This window comes from Momordica charantia (genome assembly GCF_013281855.1).
Source record: "Momordica charantia cultivar OHB3-1 chromosome 5 unlocalized genomic scaffold, Mcharantia_2.0 BLBB01000005.1, whole genome shotgun sequence".
Taxonomy (NCBI): Eukaryota; Viridiplantae; Streptophyta; class Magnoliopsida; order Cucurbitales; family Cucurbitaceae; genus Momordica; species Momordica charantia.
In genome coordinates, this window is record NW_028275163.1 from 7649798 (window position 1) to 7669496 (window position 19699).

The 19699-nt window shown below is 41.3% G+C and overlaps 1 protein-coding gene and 1 long non-coding RNA gene across 2 annotated transcripts; one reads left to right on the forward strand and one right to left on the reverse strand.

Moving 5' to 3' along the window:
* Positions 1-856: 856 nt before the first annotated feature.
* Positions 857-8441, reverse strand: LOC148211213 (uncharacterized). The gene is made up of 2 exons (XR_015790891.1): positions 7687-8441; positions 857-7596 (listed from the first exon to the last, which is right to left on the reverse strand). It is a non-coding gene; the product is annotated as an uncharacterized LOC148211213 (long non-coding RNA).
* A 5867-nt stretch (positions 8442-14308) lies between these two features.
* LOC148211214 (uncharacterized) lies at positions 14309-14782 on the forward strand. Its single transcript, XM_088123922.1, has one exon. It carries the CDS (start codon positions 14309-14311, stop codon positions 14780-14782), a length of 474 nt encoding a protein of 157 aa, XP_087980048.1.
* Positions 14783-19699: the final 4917 nt, after the last annotated feature.

The following is a 19699-nucleotide window of genomic DNA, read 5'->3' on the forward strand; positions in this document are numbered from 1 at the left end:
ATAAGTGCTTGGGAATGAAAGCCACGTGGAAGTGAAACTTATTGAACAAGTAGCTTCTCAACTACATTTGGGCTCTTCAAGAAAATGCGACGTGTAACTGCAATGGGCTCCACCTGGATAGAAAAATTTCTAGTCCTCCCCTAACCTTCATTTAAAATATATCATTTACAAAGTTCTTTTATTATTATATAAATAAAAGGGATTTGCAGACCATTTGGAGATATTAATTACACCTTTAAAAATTATACATTTGTCAACAAATACACCCGTTTAGGATGGAACACATTAGCATTTTACTATTATATCCTCTTTGTTATATATGTGTAATTAATATTAAATTATAAAAAATTTGAATGAAAAAATTGTGGGATTATGTTTTAAATTCCACGATTATAGCTCAACAAAAGGGAGGATATTAACTTCCCTAATCTGAAATGTCTTCATAGTCAACATAACTTTGGGATTATCTTCGAAATTAATTGGTGAATCTTCATTATTGCCTTTTCGCTCCAGGCAGCTGAATAGCTGTTTCGTCTTCTTCATTTCTTTCATCCAACCGAGGGTATTAGCCCTTTCCATTTGACGGCAGCCGGACCGGTAGTCGGTAGCACGAAATTTGGCATATATTTTCTTCCAAATTTGGTATTTCTAACCGTCAGAAGTAAGTATTTTCCTAACATTGGGTATCGTTTATATCTTATATTGGAGTTTTGGGTTAGACATCATGGGTCTCTTCAGAGTTTTTTCCAAAATGGTTTTTGCCATGAGATTAATGAACCATTCGAAGTTGAAGACTGTAGTGATAACCAAAAACAAATACTAACAAATTGAAGAAAGAACAAGCTCGGAGAGAGAATGAAGGAGAAGAAGAAACTCAGAATTATAGTGGTTCGACCGAAGTCTACATCCACTTTCGAATCAGAGAGAGAAGTTCTATTATCAGCTTGAAAGTTTTGAAAAACCCCAAAAAATTACAGAGATTTCACATACCCTTCTCCCTTAAAAGTCCCGTGGGACAAGACAGTAAAGTACCCAAAAATTGCAACTGTTAATCTCAACTAATAACAAATTTTAACAGCTAAACAACTGAGCCTTGGGTCATGAGGGAAGTACTGGCGGCACGTGAGTCATTAACAAAAAGTCAACAAAGACATATATAGATTATACCTTGCTTGTTATCCGCAGGGGACTCGTTTGGGATAAAGCACGATATTAACATCAGATTGAATCAATCTTTTCGAATTTACCGAACATTAGTATCATTCTCTTCAAATGTTGGTACTTATGTATAATATCAGATTGAAATATTTTGGTTTATCAAATTTGGATTAAAACAAAATTCTTCTATTTTTTCTGAAGGTTGTTTGATTTGAATTATTTAATATATAGGTATATAATCGTATATAGTATATATGAGAATTCTTGTGCTGCCTAGCAAATAAAGATTAAAAGAGAGAACTTTTAAAGTTGAATATAGAAGCATAGAGTTTATACTCACATATAAGTTCTAATGAGAATGGATGTTTGTTGAAGTGTTGCCTACTTGACTTGTGCAACATGTTTAATTGAAAGGTTTCTTTTTCTTTGTCCCCTATATTCACCAAGTTGATGTAAATGTTTGACAATTATATTTACTTTGTTGTTTATTTTATTGGGATATAGCCGTATATGTTTTATAATTTCACTTATGAGTTAATATGAGAATGATTGTGGTAAATTCAAATGTTTATATCTTATGTTGGGTTGTGGTAAGATTAATACTTGGCTTAGGTTGAGCATATTATTGACCATCTTATGTGGAGTTATTTCCTTATTGAGTATGTACATGAGCTTTGTTTGTTAATTATGGAAGGATATCATCGTATATACTTTATAATTTATATATAAATTTAAGTAAACTTGATTCTAATTAATCGATTCTTCATAATTAATCGATTCTTCATATTGCACTCAACCGTTATAGTTATAGTTTATAGTCGGATATAGTTTATATCTACATATAAGTGTATGTTATAATGGTGGCTGCTATAATCCTCACTCCAAGAATTATCATACCCAAAATGTTGTACATATTCATATAACAAATTATAATATATAAGTTTTAATAATATATAGTATAAAAGTTATAGCTCATGATAAATAGGTATATACAGTATATTCATTAGATACCTAATAATAATTGATTTTACAAGTACACACAGTACATATGCTATAATAAATTTAGATACCTAATAATAATTGATTTTACAAGTACACACAGTGCATATGCTATAATAATTATTTGTATATAGCATTAACATAAAATGAAGTGTGCATATGCTATAATAATTATTTGTATGTAGCATTAACATAAAATGAAATTAATGAAAAGAATTGATAGACATGCTAAGAAACACACATATATACATATATATACATATAGATATGTAGATAAACTAAAATTAAAATATTGAACATATTAATATAACTAATTATTGTATGTATTCTATAATAATACATGACGAACAAACATGAACATAATTGAATGCATAATAAGAAGAAAAAACACGAACATAATTGAATGCATAATAAGAAAACCTACTAACGTGGTAGGTTTTTTTTCACTCCCTCCTAGGGTGAGTGTACCGTCAGACTTGGTCTGCTCGTTCAGAAACCTAGGTTTCTGCTTATGGTAGGTTTTTTTATTCAGTTTACGGTTTAGATACAATGGAGGCTGATACTTTGGTGGAGGAATGGAGGAAACTGTCTTTAACTAAGGATGAAGAGGAGACTACAGTAGATATGGATGGGCTGGTTGCGTTGGACGTTGAAAAGCGTTTGCAAGTTAGTTTGGTTGGGAAAATTCTTCTAAAACGGAATATTTCCTGCGAGGTTTTAAGGAAGGTTTTAATAAATGTATGGCGTGTTGAGGGAGCATTAGGGATTGATTTGTTGGGCCATAACATTTTTCTATTTTGCTTTGAAAGTGTGGCAGTGCGAAATAGAGTGTACAGAGGGGGTCCATGGTTCTTTGATAAGGCACTAATTGTGCTGGAGATGCCTGTTTCATCGTTCAAATTGTCAGCTTTTAAGTTTAACAGTGCATCGTTTTGGGTCCACTTTTGTGATCTACCTCTAGCTTGTTTAAACGTATCCATGGCTAAACGTTTAGGTAATGCTATTGGTAGATTCGAATATGCTGATAGTTCTGAGGATAGCTTCTGTTGGGGAAGTAGTTTGCGAGTTCGGGTTTCTATTCTTTTAGATAAACCTTTGAGGCGAGGCATCAAAGTTAATATTGAGGGACCTATGGGTGGATGTTGGGTACCAATCAAGTATGAAAGATTACCAGATTTCTGCTATTGTTGTGGTAAGATCGGGCATACTATGGTGGAGTGTGATGAGGCTTATGGGGAAAGTTCATTGATGAAAGGAAACACTCAGTATGGATCTTGGCTTCGTTTTCAGGGTGGCGGTAGAGGTGGGACTTTAGGGAGAAGGTCACAGCTCTTTAAAGACGGACAAGTATAGCAAAAAGAGGGGACGAAGGAGGTTGAGCAATCGGGTGAGAACATCCCAGGACTGATCGAGGCCTCCTTATTAGAGAATCAGGCCTTGGTGCAAATGAGTCGAAAGGGCGGAGAGCCCAGAAAAGAGGGGGCAACTAATAGTGGGGAAGGAAGAGTGGGTTTAGTTCCGACTTTGTTGAAAGCTAGTAGCAATCTGACTAAATGCATCTCACCTATTATTGAGAATATTCTGGAGGAAGTGGGAAAGGTGGATATGTGTATGAATGGTCAGATTAATCTTTCTAATCATAGTACGGAAATAAGTGGGAACGCAGATATGGGAAAATTCAGCAGATGACAAAAAACAATATTAGGGAGAAAACTGTATCGCCTGCAAAGGAGGATGGAGGGAGAGAATCTACAAATGTTCGTGGATGGAAAAGATTGGCTCGGATGGAGAGGAAAGCTTCAGCTGGTGTAGAGAAAATGTGTGGTAAAAGGAAGTTGGAAATTGATCAAAAGGAAAAGGGGGCAGCAGACAAACGAAAGGGAGTTTTGGGACTTGATGATGATGATGGTGTGTCCATCAATAGAAACTTAGTATTGGCAGAGGCTGTTGAACAGCCCTGCCGAAAGCAATGAAAACATTATGTTGGAACGTCCAAGGGTTGGGGAATCCTAGGGCGTTCCGGGCAAAGTGTGACTTTTTGAGTCACAAAAATCCCCAAGTCCTCTTTCTTTCTGAAACAAAGTGTGGTGAAGTTACTACAAGCAAGCTTAAGCGACGTCTGAATTTGGAGGGCTGTTTCACGGTGAGTAGTCGGGGTTTGAGTGGTGGTATTTGTCTGTTGTGGAGCTCAGAAGTGGAAGTATCCATTCGTTCTTATTCTACAAATCATATAGATGCTGGTATTTTATGGAAAGATCGAAGATGGCAGTTTACGAGTTTTTATGGACATCCTAATGCATCTAAACGATGGGAAACATGGAATCTCCTTAAAAGGATCTATAATGAGGATGATTCGGCTTGGATGGTGGGTGGGGACCTGAATGAAATTTTGTGGGAGTTTGAGAAAATGGGAGGAGGGCGGAGGCGTGGATCTCAAATTGCTGAGTTCAGAGAAGTCATGGACACTTGCAAACTCATGGAGATGGATTTCGTGGGGGACCAATTCACTTGGAACAATAGAAGGAAGAAGAATGAGCAGATACAAGGAAGACTTGATCGATTCTTGTGTAATAATGCTTTTGTGGAGTTGTTTTCTGATTATCAAACCAGACATTTAGAATGGTCGAGATCTGATCACAGAGCTATTGAATGTTGTCTCAGCGAGAGGAATGGGTGTCGTGCTAGTATTAGGAAAAGGAGGCAATTTAAATATGAAGAGTTGTGGACAGGATATGAGGAGTGCGGAGAATTGATAGCGGAAGGAGGAAGGTGGGAAGAGGAAGAGATGACTGGTGCGCCATTAAGAGTACATCTTAATGGCACAAAGAGGGCTCTCAGTCACTGGGGTAGTAATCTAAATAAGGAAGTTTTTAAACAAATCAACAAACTGAAATTAGCTCTTGATGAGAAATATAAACGTTCTTTCCCTTTCGATTTTTCCAGAATAAATGCTTTAGAGGCAGAGTTAGATAAGCTTTTGGAAGATGAAGAAATTTTTGGGAAACAACGTTCGAGGGAGAACTGGCTCAGGTGGGGGGATAAGAATACTAAATGGTTCCATAACCAAGCTTCAGAGAGGAAGAAGAGGAATTTTATCCATGGAATCACTACACCTGAGGGAGGCTGGACAGAGGATGAGGGGGAAATTGGTCATTCCTTTATTTCCTATTTCGAGTCGATTTTTAAGTCCGATAATCCGTGTCCTGCTCATATTGACAAAGTGTTGGAAGCTATCACACCTAAGATAACTCCAGCCATGAATACAAGACTGCTGGCCCCGTTTGTTGCTGAGGAAGTAGTACGGGCGGTAAAAGATATGTTTCCAACTAAGGCTCCGGGCCCAGATGGTTTTCCAGCCTTGTTCTATCAAAGGTACTGGTCAATTGTGGGACCGAAGACAGTGGCTTGCTGCTTAGCAATTCTAAATGATAGAAATAGTATTGAAGAGTGGAATGAGACAACTATTGTGCTTATCCCTAAGTGCAAAAATCCTTCCCAGGTAACAGATTTTAGGCCTATAAGTTTGTGTAATGTTTCATATAAAATAGTGACGAAAGTTCTGGCCAATCGTTTAAAAAGTGTGTTAGATGTGGTGATATCTGAATCACAATCAGCATTTATTCCTGAGAGATCTATCACAGATAATATTATAATCGGTCATGAATGTTTACATACTCTGAAGAACTATAAGAACGGGAGGGTTGGTTATGCAGCACTGAAGCTAGACATGAGCAAAGCATATGATCGGGTAGAATGGGTTTTTGTGGAGAAAATAATGATAAAAATGGGATTTGCAAATGAATGGGTTGATCGTATAATGCAGTGTATCTCAACAGTGACTTTTGCAATCAATATTAATGGAGTGTCTGTGGGGCAGATTCATCCATCCAGAGGCCTCAGACAGGGGGACCCTATATCACCCTACTTATTTCTTCTATGTGCGGAAGGGTTATCTGCCTTGATAAAGGAAGCAATGTTAAACTCAAAGATTTCGGGTTTGCCGATTACAGAAACAGGGCCAATCATATCTCATCTTCTTTTTGCTGATGATAGCCTTGTATTTATTCGCGCAGACGCGGTAGAATGTTGTGCTTTTAAAAGAATCCTTCAGCTTTATGAATGCACTTCTGGCCAGGTGATTAATTATGATAAGTCTGTAGTTTGTTTCTCTCCAAATATAGTGAAAGATAGGAAATGTTATCTTCAATCTCTTTTAGAAGTTCGAGTGGTGGATAATTTTGGTCCCTATCTTGGACTGCCATCAGCTTTCTCGAGAAGAAGATCAGAGGATTGGAAATTTTTGAAGGATAGGGTTTGGAGAACTTTACAAGGGTGGCAAAGGCAATTTTTTTCGATGGCTGGGAAGGAAACCCTTATTAAAAGTGTGGGCCAAGCTATTCCTACTTATGCGATGAGTGTTTTTAGAATTCCCAAAGGATGTTGCGATGATCTGTCCAAAATGTTTGCTAAGTTCTGGTGGGGTTCTTCAGAAGTGAAGAGGAAAATACACTGGAGAAGTTGGGATAAGCTATGCTTCCCAAAGGAACTGGGCGGCTTGAATTTTAGGGATTTAGAAGGCTTTAATCAAGCTCTACTTGAGAAACAAGTATGGCGTATGTTATCCTTTCCAGGTCTACTGATGACCAGGGTGATGAAAGCTCGATATTTTGCTGAATCCTCCATCCTGGATGCTGAAATTGGGAAGCACCCATCGTACGTATGGAGGAGCTGTATTTGAGGTCGGGAGCTATTAAACCATGGTCTGAGGAAGAGAGTGGGGAACGGAGAGTCTATTTTTGTTTTCAAGGATAGATGGTTGCCACGGGAAACCACCTTTCAGCCTATTTCTCAGCCTGGCTCTAACAACCATGCAAGGGTGGCAGATTTCATTAATCCAAATGGGGAATGGAATGTTAGTTTGCTTCGTGAGGTTTTTTGCACGGCAGATGTCCAATGCATTTTGAAAATCCCTATTAGCCTATCAGATGTTCAGGATAACTGGGTATGGCATTATGACAAGAAGGGGATATATTCAGTGAAGAGTGGTTACAAGGCATTTGTGAATGCTAAAATTTCTTCATCAGCTTCTAATTCAAACAGCAGGCAGAAGATATGGAAGAAACTATGGAATCTTCAGATTCCACCAAAAATAAAACACTTCATATGGAGGGCTATACATGATATTCTGCCTACTAGATGTAATCTAATTAAGAAGGGAATGGATGTTACCCCATGTTGCCCAGTGTATTTAGGCAAAACTGAGACTGCATCACACATTTTCTTTGAGTGTTCGAGATCCTGTGAAATCTGGAATAAATGTGTACCATCCCTAGATTTCAAATGGGTCGTTTTGCCTCATTTTGAAGACTCATGGTGGCGTTGCTGTGAACTACTATCTAAGGATGATCTAGGAATGGCTGCCACAGTATGTTGGTCTATCTGGAATGATAGAAATAAAAGAATTAAGAATGAGGTATGTGGGAGCTTAATGCTAGATGTGTATGGATCCAAAATTCCATGGAAGCTTACCGGAGAATGCAGAGTCGTCGTTCTGTCCAACAAGCTGTGACATCGCCGATAAATTTGGCCATTCCAAGAGAGGAGCAAGATTGGGTTTGGGTTTTTACGGATGCTGCATGTTCAAAAGAGGCTTCATTGACGGGTCTAGAGGCGATTTATCGATCCAATTTGGGATCGATTACCCAGGCCATGGCGAAATGTTTGGCGGTGGGGCTCTCTTCTCTGCAAGCAGAGCTGTGTGCGATTAGAGAGGCAGTTTCTCAGGCATTAAAGATGAATATCAGGAAATTGAAGGTGTTGTCAGATTGTCTGGAAGCGGTGCAGTTGTTAAGAAGTGGGGAAGACTTACGAAATGATCTTGAAGTTTGGACAAGGGACATATTGAACCTTAGTAGAAATTTTGAAGGTATTCAATTTCACCATGTTGGACGAGTGGAGAACAAGCAAGCAGATGCTATGGCAAGATATGCACTGTCAATGCGTCCTTCTGGGATTTGGGATAGGGCTTTTCCTGTATGGTTGATAAATGGGGAAGATTCATATCCTCAGCAATTGTTACCCATCGTGGTTTTATGATTTATTAAAGATTTCTGGCTTAAAAAAAAAATTGAATGCATAATAAGAAGAAAAAACATGAACATAATTGAATGGATAATAAGAAATATATATTGGTAAACTGTAATTTAAAAACAATAACATTCAAAATTTTATTTGTGAGCAGTAGCCATATGAGCAGCAGCACACTGAAAGAATGGGGAAGGAAGATTTTGGGAACAAATGAAACGTGTAGAAAATCGTGGATAATAAAACTTGCAGAGAATGATGGGTATATTTTCAATTTGAAATCATGGGAAAATGTATGCATTAATTAATTTCGAATTTGAAATCATGATAATCTTTTTGTAATTAATATATGAATGAATAAATTAAGGAATTATGAAAATAATTGGTTTGGGCCCACAATAATTAAAGGTTTAAAAACCAGGGATTTAAATCTTTTACCTTTAAAAAAAACTATAAATACAATAAATAAGTGTAAAATCGATATTATTAAAAAATCTTATAGACATAAATCTAAAAATGTAAAATTGAAAAATTTTAGACATTCGTGAAAATAAATTTTTAAAATAACCTAGAGATATTAACTCTAAATAAAAATATATCTATTTTCTTTGTCGGGTCACACATGGGTGGATCTACCAAGGGATCGGGAGGCGATGCCCCTTGGATTTTGATTAAATATTATTTACTATGTAATTTCAACCGGAAAAATCTTCGTGGTCTGTTGGCTCTCTATCCGTGACACCCTCCCTTCCTAGCTCGACTCCCACTCTATTTTTTCCTTTTTCTTTTTTAGTTTCAGACAAAAAAATTTTTTATTTTGTTTCCTTTTTTTTTATTTCCTGACAAAATGCATTTTAATCCTATCTCAGATAAATCTTACTCTATGCATATTTTGCTTGTTAATTTTTTTTAACTAAAATATGTCTAATTCTTTTAAATAAGTCTTTTTACCAAATATGTCAAATTCTTTTCATTTTTTCCTTTTTCTTTTTTAGTTTCAGACAAAAAAAATTTTTATTTTGTTTCCTTTTTTTTTATTTCCTGACAAAATGCATTTTAATCCTATCTCAGATAAATCTTACTCTATGCATATTTTGCTTGTTAATTTTTTTTAACTAAAATATGTCTAATTCTTTTAAATAAGTCTTTTTACCAAATATGTCAAATTCTTTTCATTTAAAAAAGTAATGTTAAATTCTTTTTACTAAATATATCTAATTAAATTTATATCACGGAAGGTATTTCTTTTAATAAAGGCTAAATTTAGATAAATGTTATAATTTTTATCTCTATTAAGTTTATTCTAATTTGACTCATTAATTTGAAAAATAAACAAAAACTGATCTGAAATTAAGTTTGATTTATGCACAACATCTACGATTTTACCAAAACTTACAAATTTAGAAAAACTATAATGTCTATTTTGTCTAAATTCTATCAATTATTTTCATACCAAAACATGTGTTTTTTTATTCATTTGACACATGAGATTAGTTTTTTCAACAAATTTTCAAATAAAAATCTATCAAATGGTAATTTGTATGACACATTTTAAAATTAAAGTTGAAAATTACAACATTGTCTAATTGTAAGGTGCAAATTCATATCACCAAATTCTAGTATAAAATTGATATTTTTCCATTATGTTTATGTGCAGTTGTAAATCACTCCACGGTATAGGACTTTCTCTCCTATTAATTACTATTATATATAATTATTTATGTTGGAGGTAGATTTCAGTGTACACGTGGCAGGTGACGAGTGGATGCAAAATGTGACACGTGGCTCATAGATGCCGCAGAAAAAACCACCTAAGTATACGCATCTTGGCTCATCCGTGTGACTGAGCCGAATCCCTTCGGTGGCTGAGCCGAACAAGCTTGTTCATGATCGCGTTCTCATGTTTTGGTCGAGCCGATTGGCTTACCTCAGCTTGAACACGCCTCCAACATGCTCACAGTTGCCCCACACTCCTAACCCTACTGAGAGACTAGAGGGAGAGCGTCGGACCTACACTCGAAGGACCTATTCTTATGTGGCAGGGACCTCCAACGACCCCGTTTCGACTCACCAGGCCAGCAAACAACATGCCAACACCGAGCATCCCGCTGCTGGCGGCAGACCGAACGACCCACCTGCTCCTGAAAATCGGGGAGAGTTCTTCTTCTTCCTCCGCGCCCGCCGACCCTCCCGTGGTGGGGGCAAGTTCGAGCTCGTTCAGGCCAGAGCGTGGACCCATCCATTGTCGCCAACACAATTGTTGAGACTGCAGAAGTGAAGGCCTGCCTCTCTTCCATGGAGCGAGCCAAAGGCGAGCCAACGCCTTCGATTGTCCGTGACCCGAGCAAGGGGAAGCGACTAGCTGACCTGAGCCTCATAGACAAGGGGCGAAAATTGGCTGACCATGCCAACAAGGACCAGTCGGCCGACCCCCTCGTTGTCCTGGGGGCATCCGCATCGGCACTCTACTAGTTAGGGCTCGTCGAGGCGGGAAAAGTCTCGCTTACAGGGACAGATCCCATTATCGGACTGACCGCACCGTCCAACTCGGCGTCCAAGGGTTCGGCTCCCTAGGGTCCAACCCGAAGATTCCACAGGTAGCCATGATCTTCGTGGCGTACTCAACTCTGATTGCGAGGCCTTGCACCACAAGAAGAAGGCTCCAGGTGACTTAAGGTACCGCATGGAGCGAAGGACTCGAAGTAGGGAGGTCAACGATCATCGAGGTCAGTCCCTAACGGATTTAAGCATCAGGTCCGAGATGGACCAGATCAGGAAGATGATGCAGAAGGAGATCGAGAACCTCAAGAACAACTATAAGGCTCCGTGCCAAATTGATTTCTCAAAGCGGGAGGAGCCCCCGTTCACTTAGGACATCCTGGACCAGCCGATCCCCCACAAGTTCAAGGCCTCTACGATGAGCCCGTATGATGGGACGAGAGACCCTATCTGGTACGTGGAAATATTCGAAAGGAAGATGAAGTTCTTTGCAGCAAGCGACGCCATCAAGTGCCGAGCCTTCCAGATCGCTCTAGAAGGCTCGGCTCGGTTGTGGTATCGATAGTTGAAGCCGAAGTCCATCAGTAGCTATCAACAGCTGCGCAAGATGTTCATCAACCAGTTCTCAGCGAGGCAATTGATGAAGCTTCCAGAATCTCATCTTGGGACAGTTAAACAACGAGACTGCAAGTCCTTGACCGACTATATCACAAGATTCATGGACGAGCACGTCAAAGTGGTGAACTGCACCGACGAGATGGCAATAATATACTTCACCACCGGGCTAAATGATAGGAACCTGGTGATGAAGCTCGGTAGCAAACCAGCCACCTCCTTGAATGAGCTACTCGTTCGTGCAAGGAGGTACATTGACGACCTTGAGCTCTAGGAGGCCAATGGTGACAAGCAGCCGAGATGATAAATCCTAGAAAAAACGGGACGACGACCGCACTTCTAGTTGCCGATCCGATGACAAGTCTTCCGAGCAGCGCAGTGATGCTCGAACCGAATCAAAGAACAGGCCTCGGTTCGACAAGTACACGCCGACTAACAAACCTATAGCTGAAATTCTTGCAGCTGTGGAAGAAGGTGGATTTGAGAATCCACTCTCACCACCAGGGAAGACGCGTAAGTTGAGCGGCAAGAAAGGCAAGACAAAGTACTGTCGGTTCGATAAGGATCACGACCATGACACCTCGACCTACTATGTACTGAAAGACTAGATTGAGGATCTCATTTGACGTGGTTACCTAAATAAGTACGTCGGCTCTAGCGATAAGGACGAGCCGACCACATCCACCAAAGACAACAGGGAAAGGTCCCGGACGCCACCTCGACGTACGGGTGACTGACCCCCAATTATCAACACCATCGTTGGAGGGCCCAACAGTGGGCAGTCGGGGCAGAAGCGCAAGGCGCTGATCCGAGAGGCAACTCATGAGGTCTGCACCTCACACTCAAAGGAGCCGACCTTACCGATTCTATTCGATGAGTAAGACACCGAGGGTGTGCATCTGTCGCATAACGACGTCCTCATCATTGCCCCATTGATTGATCATGTGATGGTCAAACGGGTCCTCATTGACGAAGGAGCTTATACTAATGTTCTCTCTTGGTCAGTCTACTAGCCCTCGGATGGGAGCAAGCCCAACTGAAGCCGAGCCCTACACCGCTGGTAGGTTTTGCTGGAGAGTCAGTAACTGCTGAGGGATGCATCTCGTTTCCTATCACCCTCAGTGAAGGGGAGCATCAGGTCACTTCGATTGCAGAGTTCGGTGATCAACAGAACTTTAGTCTATAATGCAATCCTAGGCCGACCCTTCATACACAGCTAAAAAGGCTATTCCCTCCACTTACCACTAAATGCTGAAATACCCGACAGCTTCAGGGATAGCCACCATCTGAGGCGAGTAGAAGGCATCAAGAGAATGCTACGCTACAGCGCTAAAGGGCTCCACCACTTGTACCGGAATCACGACCGAAGTCCTGCTACCAAACGATCTGATCTGGACTCTACCAAACCACTCCTGAGTCCAGATAAACAGGTCAACATTGGGACAAAGCTGGGGGCAGATACTAAGTAGGAACTCATCATCTTTTTGCGAGCGAATGCCGACGTCTTTGCATCGACCCAAGCATCATGGTTCATAGGCTTAATGTAGATCCCTTTTTTAGACCTATAAAACAAAAGCGTCAGGCTGTCAACGCCGAGTGTAGCCTTGTAATAGCTAGGGAAGTTAATAAGCTCCTACGAGCTGACTTTATAAAAGAAGTTCACTACCCCGTGTAGCTTTCTAACGTAGTATTATTTAAAAAAGCTAATGGTAAATGGCACGTCTGCATCAACTTCACGAGCCTGAACAAAGCCTGCCCGAAGAACAATTTTCCTCTACCTCAGATAGATCAGCTCGTTGACGCTACTACTGGTCAAAAAATACTTACATTTATGGACGCTTACTCAAGCTACAACCAAATTAAAATGCATGTACCTAACCAGGAGCACACATCGTTCGTAACCGACCTGAGGCTCTACTGCTACAAAGTCATGTCGTTCGACCTGAAGAATGCTGGGACCACGTATCAACGAATGGTGAAAATGATGTTCGCAAAACAGATCAGTAATAACATGGAAGTATATGTAGATGACATGCTGGTCAAAAGTAAGCGGGTCAGCTCACATATAGCCAACCTGACCGAAGCCTTCGACGTCCTCGGTCGCTACAACATGAAGTTGAAACCGGAGAAGTGTGTCTTTGGCATCGCTTCAGGTAAGTTCCTCGACTTCATGGTCAACCAGCGAGGTATCGAAGCCAATCCAGACAAAATCCAGGCAGTACTTGAGATGGAGCCCCCCAAGAATCTGAAGCAACCCCAGCTCCTCAATAGCTGTGTGGCTGCGCTCAACAGATTCATCTCAAGATCTACCGATAAGTGTCTCCCGTTCTTCAAAGTGTTGAGGAGGAGGGAGAAGTTCGACTGGACAGTAGAGTGCCAATTGGCCTTCGACCAACTTAAAGAGTACCTCGGCTCGGCACCCCTACTAGCCAAACCACTCCCTAACGACAAACTGATAATGTACCTAACGGTTTCCAAGAAAGTCGTTAGCTCAGTACTTCTCAAAGAAGAACAAGGTCAGCAACACCCTGTGTACTACACCAGCAAGTCGCTAGCTTTAGCACTCGTTACCTCAGCTCATCGACTGCGCCCCTACATTCAGGCACACCATGTTACAGTGCTGACTAACTTCCCCCTGAGGCAAGTCTTCCACAAGTCTGAGACCTCAGGGCGGCTCATAAAGTGGGCCCTGGAACTCAGCGAATATGACATTAGTTTTGAACCTAGGATGACGATAAAAGGACAAGCGGCAACAGACTTTATCGCCAAGCTGTCCTCATATAGGCCCGAGGCCAACGATCGAGCCCAGTGGACTCTCTACGTCGACGAATCCTCCAACGACAAAGGTTGTGGAGCTAGCATGCTTCTACTCGACCCGGGCGACATGAGGTTCTAGTATGCGCTCCGGTTCAACTTCAGAGCCTCAAATAATGAAGCAGAGTATGAAGCCCTGATGGCTGGACTAAAAGTTGCGAGAGGAATGGGAGTGAACCCTCCCCCCATTCTCAGTGATTCGCAGCTTATAGTTAATCAAATTAATGATGAGTACCAAACGAAGGACAGCCGCATGAAGCACTACCTGAGCAAGACGAAGGAACTACTCAGCCAATTCAAAGAATGCATAGTTCGTCAGGTCCCCAGGTGGAAAAATTCGAATGCTTACGCACTAGCTCGCTTAGTCTCGGCATACGAAACCGATCTTCATCGCTCAGTCCCAGTGGAAATGCTTAGTGAGCCATCCATCGACCAAGCCGAACTGATGGACGTCCGACGAACCACTCCCACGTGGATGGATTCAATTAAGGACTACTTGAGTGGGAAAATTCCTGAAGATCGAGCCGAAGCGAGGAAGTTGGCCGAAGGGCCGCCCACTATGTTGTCCAGTAGGGTAAGCTTTATAGCGAAGCTTCTCTCTCCCTCTCCTTAGGTGCCTCAACTCAGACGAAGCTGACTATGTTATGAGAGAAGTTCACGAAGGGGTGTGTGGAAACTATTCGAGCGCACGGTTCATGGCATTCAAAATAATTAGGCAAGGCTACTACTGGCCGAGCCTAGATCGCAACGTGAAGCAATTCATCAAAAAGTGCGACAAGTGTCAAAGCTTCACCACCATACTGCACCAACCTCCAGAACTTCTTACCCCCATATCTAGCCCATGGCCCTTTGCCCAGTGGGACCTGGACCTAATTGAACCCTTCCCCATCAGTAAAGGTCAGGTTAGTTATGCAATCGTGGCAATGAATTACTTCACCAAATGGGTCGAAGTCAAGCCCCTGGCGAAGATAACCGAGCAGAACATTACAAACTTTGTATGGAAGAACATAGTTCATCGGTTCGGCATACCATATGCCCTGATCATCGACAACGGCAAATAGTTTGACAACACTCACTTTAACAAATTCTGCGACGACCTCAACATCAAGAACTTCAGCTCGTCCCCCGCTCATCCCCAGGCTAACGGGCAGGTTGAGGCCATCAACAAGATCATAAAGCGAGGATTGAAGACGAAGCTTAAGGCGCTAAAGGGTCGTTGGGCCGAAGAGCTTCCAGAAGTCCTTTAGTCGTACCGAACCACGGCCCGAAGTTCAATTGGAGAAACTCCATTTAGTCTTGTGTTCTGCTCAGAGGCAGTCGTACCAGTGGAAGTCGGCCTACCCACGTTAAGGGTGGATAATTTTGACCAAATGGCAAACGACGAGGCTCTCCGCTCAACCTAGACCTCCTAGAGGAGAAACTCACTCAGGTGCAACTTCGCCGAGCAGAATACCAAAATTGAATGGCTCGATACTACAATGCTAGAGTCAAGCCAGACTCATTCAAGCCAGGAGACCTCGTCCTCAAGAAAGTTCTGAACCATGTAGGAGCACTGAAGCCGATTTGAGCAGCCTATACAAGGTTCGCGAGGCGGTTCGCTCCGGCATCTACATCATTGCCGTCCTAAATAACATTAAGCTACCACACCCTTGGAATGCTCAGCATTTGCATGTCTATTATCAATGAATGCAAAACAATCTAAGTGTAACTAGGTTGTACGCATTATTAATAAACACCGACCTGTTTTAATCTAAGTCTACCTCGTTTTGCCGAGCTAAACTAAAATGGGATGGGGTGGTGGTATCAGAATTGGAAGTGAGATCGATTAATTGATCGGCTCAGATCACACTCCCCTCATTAATTAGTTGCACCATAAGAAAAGAAAAAAAAAACTTTTTTACACGCGCTAAGAATTCAACAGGTCGGTTCGTGGAAGCAATGATGAGCATAAGTATACAACCGTGAGTCAAAGATTCGATTAAAACCTAAAATAGATCGAGGAGTATATATCTCGGCCATCACAACAATGAGCTGAAGCACAATCGTTCCGACTCGACAAACTTTGCAACAAAAGAAAGAAGAAAATAGAAGCATCATCGAAGGATCAGAAGCATGCAGCTGAAATACTTCAAGCTTATGGGTTCAGGTCAGTCTGGCCTTCCACTGGCTCGACTTATTTGTCATCCTCTACCTCCAACTCAGCCTCGTAATCCTGGTAGACCTGTACAGTTCAGGCGCCAGCTTCTTCACAGCGTCAGTAGCAAAGTCAAAGCCCTTGTTGGCTAGTCTCTTCACCACCTTGTTAAACTCGAGCATCACCTTGATGGCGTCTTCCAGGTCGGCGTAGGTCAACCATTTCTTCTGGTGTTCTTTCGCTGCTAGATCAGTCTCAGCTTTCAACCAAAGATCCATCTCGTTATTGGCTTGAGCCTCAGCATCCTTCACAGTTAGACGAGCCCGGCTCAGGTGATTCTCCAGCGCAGTACACTCCTTCTCTTCCACATCATTCTTCGCCTTGAGCTTAGCCACCTCAACTGTCAAAGCCTCTATGGTCTTAACGGCTTCGCGCCTCGAGAAAGGCTGATCTTCCTTGCGGTGAGCTCCTTGCTTATCAAGGAGTCGGTATAGTAAGCTGTGAAGTGGAGGTCGGCCAGTTGGTCTATCAGAGCTTGCACGTAGTCATTAGGCTTCTTCACGAAGGATCCCTCAATCCGCTTCAGCGACCGAGTTGTGCTGTTGTGAACGGCCGCGACAGCACTCTCTCGAAGTTCACTTGCTGAGAAGCTGAACTTGAAAGGGTAGTCGAAGTCCCGTTTCAGAGTAGAAAGAGGAACCTCCTCCTCTGATGTGATGTGGATAGGAGTAGGAGGAGACCGAGATGAAGCTTCATCTGACCTACGCATTCGCTGACCCGAATGCTGCCCCTTTTGATTAGACCCTGAAGAAGCTGAAGCCAGTGTCTGCAAGGGCTCAACTCGGAGAGGCAGCAAAGATCAAGCCGAGGCCCGTGCCCCCTATGCCGAAGTTCCTTCACCCCTAGGCCTCTTCTCATCCTGGCTGGCAACAGGGGTATCTCCAATGTGCTTCTTGCTCGGGGAATTGAAAAACTTGGACACCATTCTGTCGAGTTTGGCTGCTCGGTTCAACTCAAGAGAAGACAGGCCACACTGGTGCATATTGATTTTGTCCAAGATCCCTTCGTACCAGACTTTTTCGAAGCACTCTATGTTTCCTTAATCTCCGCCGAAGTCTGACTGATTTGAGGAGCTAGACGAGACACAGCTACACGAGATAAATTAAGTCAATACAAGATAGAAAGAAATAAAGACAACTCCCTACCCTAAGTTCGACCCGAGGCGAACATACCTAGTTCACCGAACTCGTTAGGGACTTGGCAGTAAGGTTCTCCTTCTCTAGTGACGAGCCATTGGCCTGAGACGAAGAACCATTTGTCTCGCCAGTGTTTATTGGCTTAGGGGGAATCAACGATCTTACAGAAGGAATTCCGAGCCGATATATAGTACCAACCCGGATGCTCCTTATAGGGTTTTATTATATGGGTGGCGAAAACTGACCTACACTTAGGAAGAGATCCTCGTCACCCAAGCTGAAGCTCTACCAAGTGAACCACAATTCGAGGAGAGTAGCCACCCATTGGGTGCCAGCTGAGCCGGGGCCAGGTTAGTGGCAGAAAGAAATCTTTGAATGAATGTGTGAAGAGGCAACCTAACCCCGCGATTGAACATTTGGGGGTAAAAGTCGACCCATCCAGGAGGAGGGTTATCTAGACTCTCATTGACCTGAGGCAATCTCATTTGGATATTATGAGGTATCCTATATTCTTCTCTAAGTTTGGCTAGGTCAGACTCCCTACAGATGGAAAGAGGAGGCTTGGAAATGAAACTAGGTCTACCCCAAGTAGTGGCCTTACCTGAGTTTGACTTAGCAGTGTTAAGGGCGGTTTGATCTAAGGTCGGCTCGTCTCTATAAAGATCAAAATCTATACTAGAGATTGACGTACTATCCTCACGACTTATGCAAGCACGGATAATAGCCCCCCCCCCCCCAGACTTAGGGGACGAACCCATTCTACAGAATTAAAAATACAAGACACTAGACAACTGACCTAAAGCAAATTCCGAGTCGAAGTGATCTTGAAAGCGGAAGAAATTTTGAGAGAATTTCAAAGTCAAAGTGGAGAAAATGAAAGAAATGAAGCTGCATATTTATAGAAAGCGACAACTTCATCTCAGCCATTCATGCAATTTGAATCTGACGGTCACAATTTGATCTCGCCAAAAAGACGGTTAGCGATGACGTCATCCTGCATCAGCCCTACCTGCAAACTCGTCACAAATTAAGATAACGAATCAGGTCAGCATTCTACTTCACACAGCACTGAGTTGAGCTGACGTTGCGCCACAGCACAGTGCCGGCCAATGTTGGAGATAGATTTCAGTGTACACGTGACAGGTGACAAGTGGATGCAAAATGTGACATGTGGCTCATAGATGTCGCAGAAAAAACCACCTAAGTATATGCATCTTGGCTCATCCGTCTGACGGAGCCGAATCCCTTCGGTGACCGAGTTGAACAAGCTTGTTCATGATCGTGTTCTCATGCTATTGGTCGAGCCAATTGGCTTACCTCAGCAAATACACGCCTCTGACACACTCCACGACAACACGCTGCATTTCACGGTAACCTTAAAGAGCCGTTGAGGCCTTGTCAGGAACACTGTCGGAGTCTTCGCCTATAAATAGAACCATTCCATTCATTTTTAAGGTACGCGAACATTTTGATTCTCTCGGTTTAGTTCGAAGTTTCACTTATTTTAGCATCAGAGTGCTCACTCTGTTTTGCAGGTCTTCTTCGTGACATTCGAAGCTCACTAACGTTCGCGGAGTTGAACGATTTCTTAATTCAACAATTTATTTCTTTTTTAAATTTAATTCCCCTTACATTAGTTTTTTATCTTCACTTACCTCTCTCATTCTTCATTTTTATTTTCTCAATTTTTCTCCTTTCAAACTAAATTTCTTCTTTTTTTTTTCCTTTTTTTTCTCTTTTTTCATTGTTATTTTAACGATAAGAAAAAATTTTGTTTATTTTATTTTGATATCTTCATTTTGTTTGTAATTTTATTTTCAAATAATTAACTAAATATTTTGTATCATTTAATCTAAATTAGACTTTATTTGTTACCCAATGTTATTTTTTAGTTGTAACTTTATTTTTAAATAAAAACAAAACTTAAATATAGATACTTAACCAAACTTAAGTAAAACAAAGATGACTAGGTCTCTAAGTATGTTGTGTTAATTAAACATAACATTTGTTAAAACAAAGATGACTAGGTCTCTAAGTATGTTGTGTTAATTAAACATAACATACTTACTTCCGAGATGAATAGATCCAAATATTTTTCTGCATTAAAAAAAATGAGAAATATATAAAATAGTTAGAAATGAATAGAAAAACAAAGGAAAAAAAAGTAAAAATATATAGATTGATCATACACGGTAAAATA

Excerpts from the sequence above, each read along its gene's own strand:
- LOC148211214 (XM_088123922.1), top strand. The coding sequence starts at position 14,309 with ATGGCTGGACTAAAAGTTGCGAGAGGAATGGGAGTGAACCCTCCCCCC.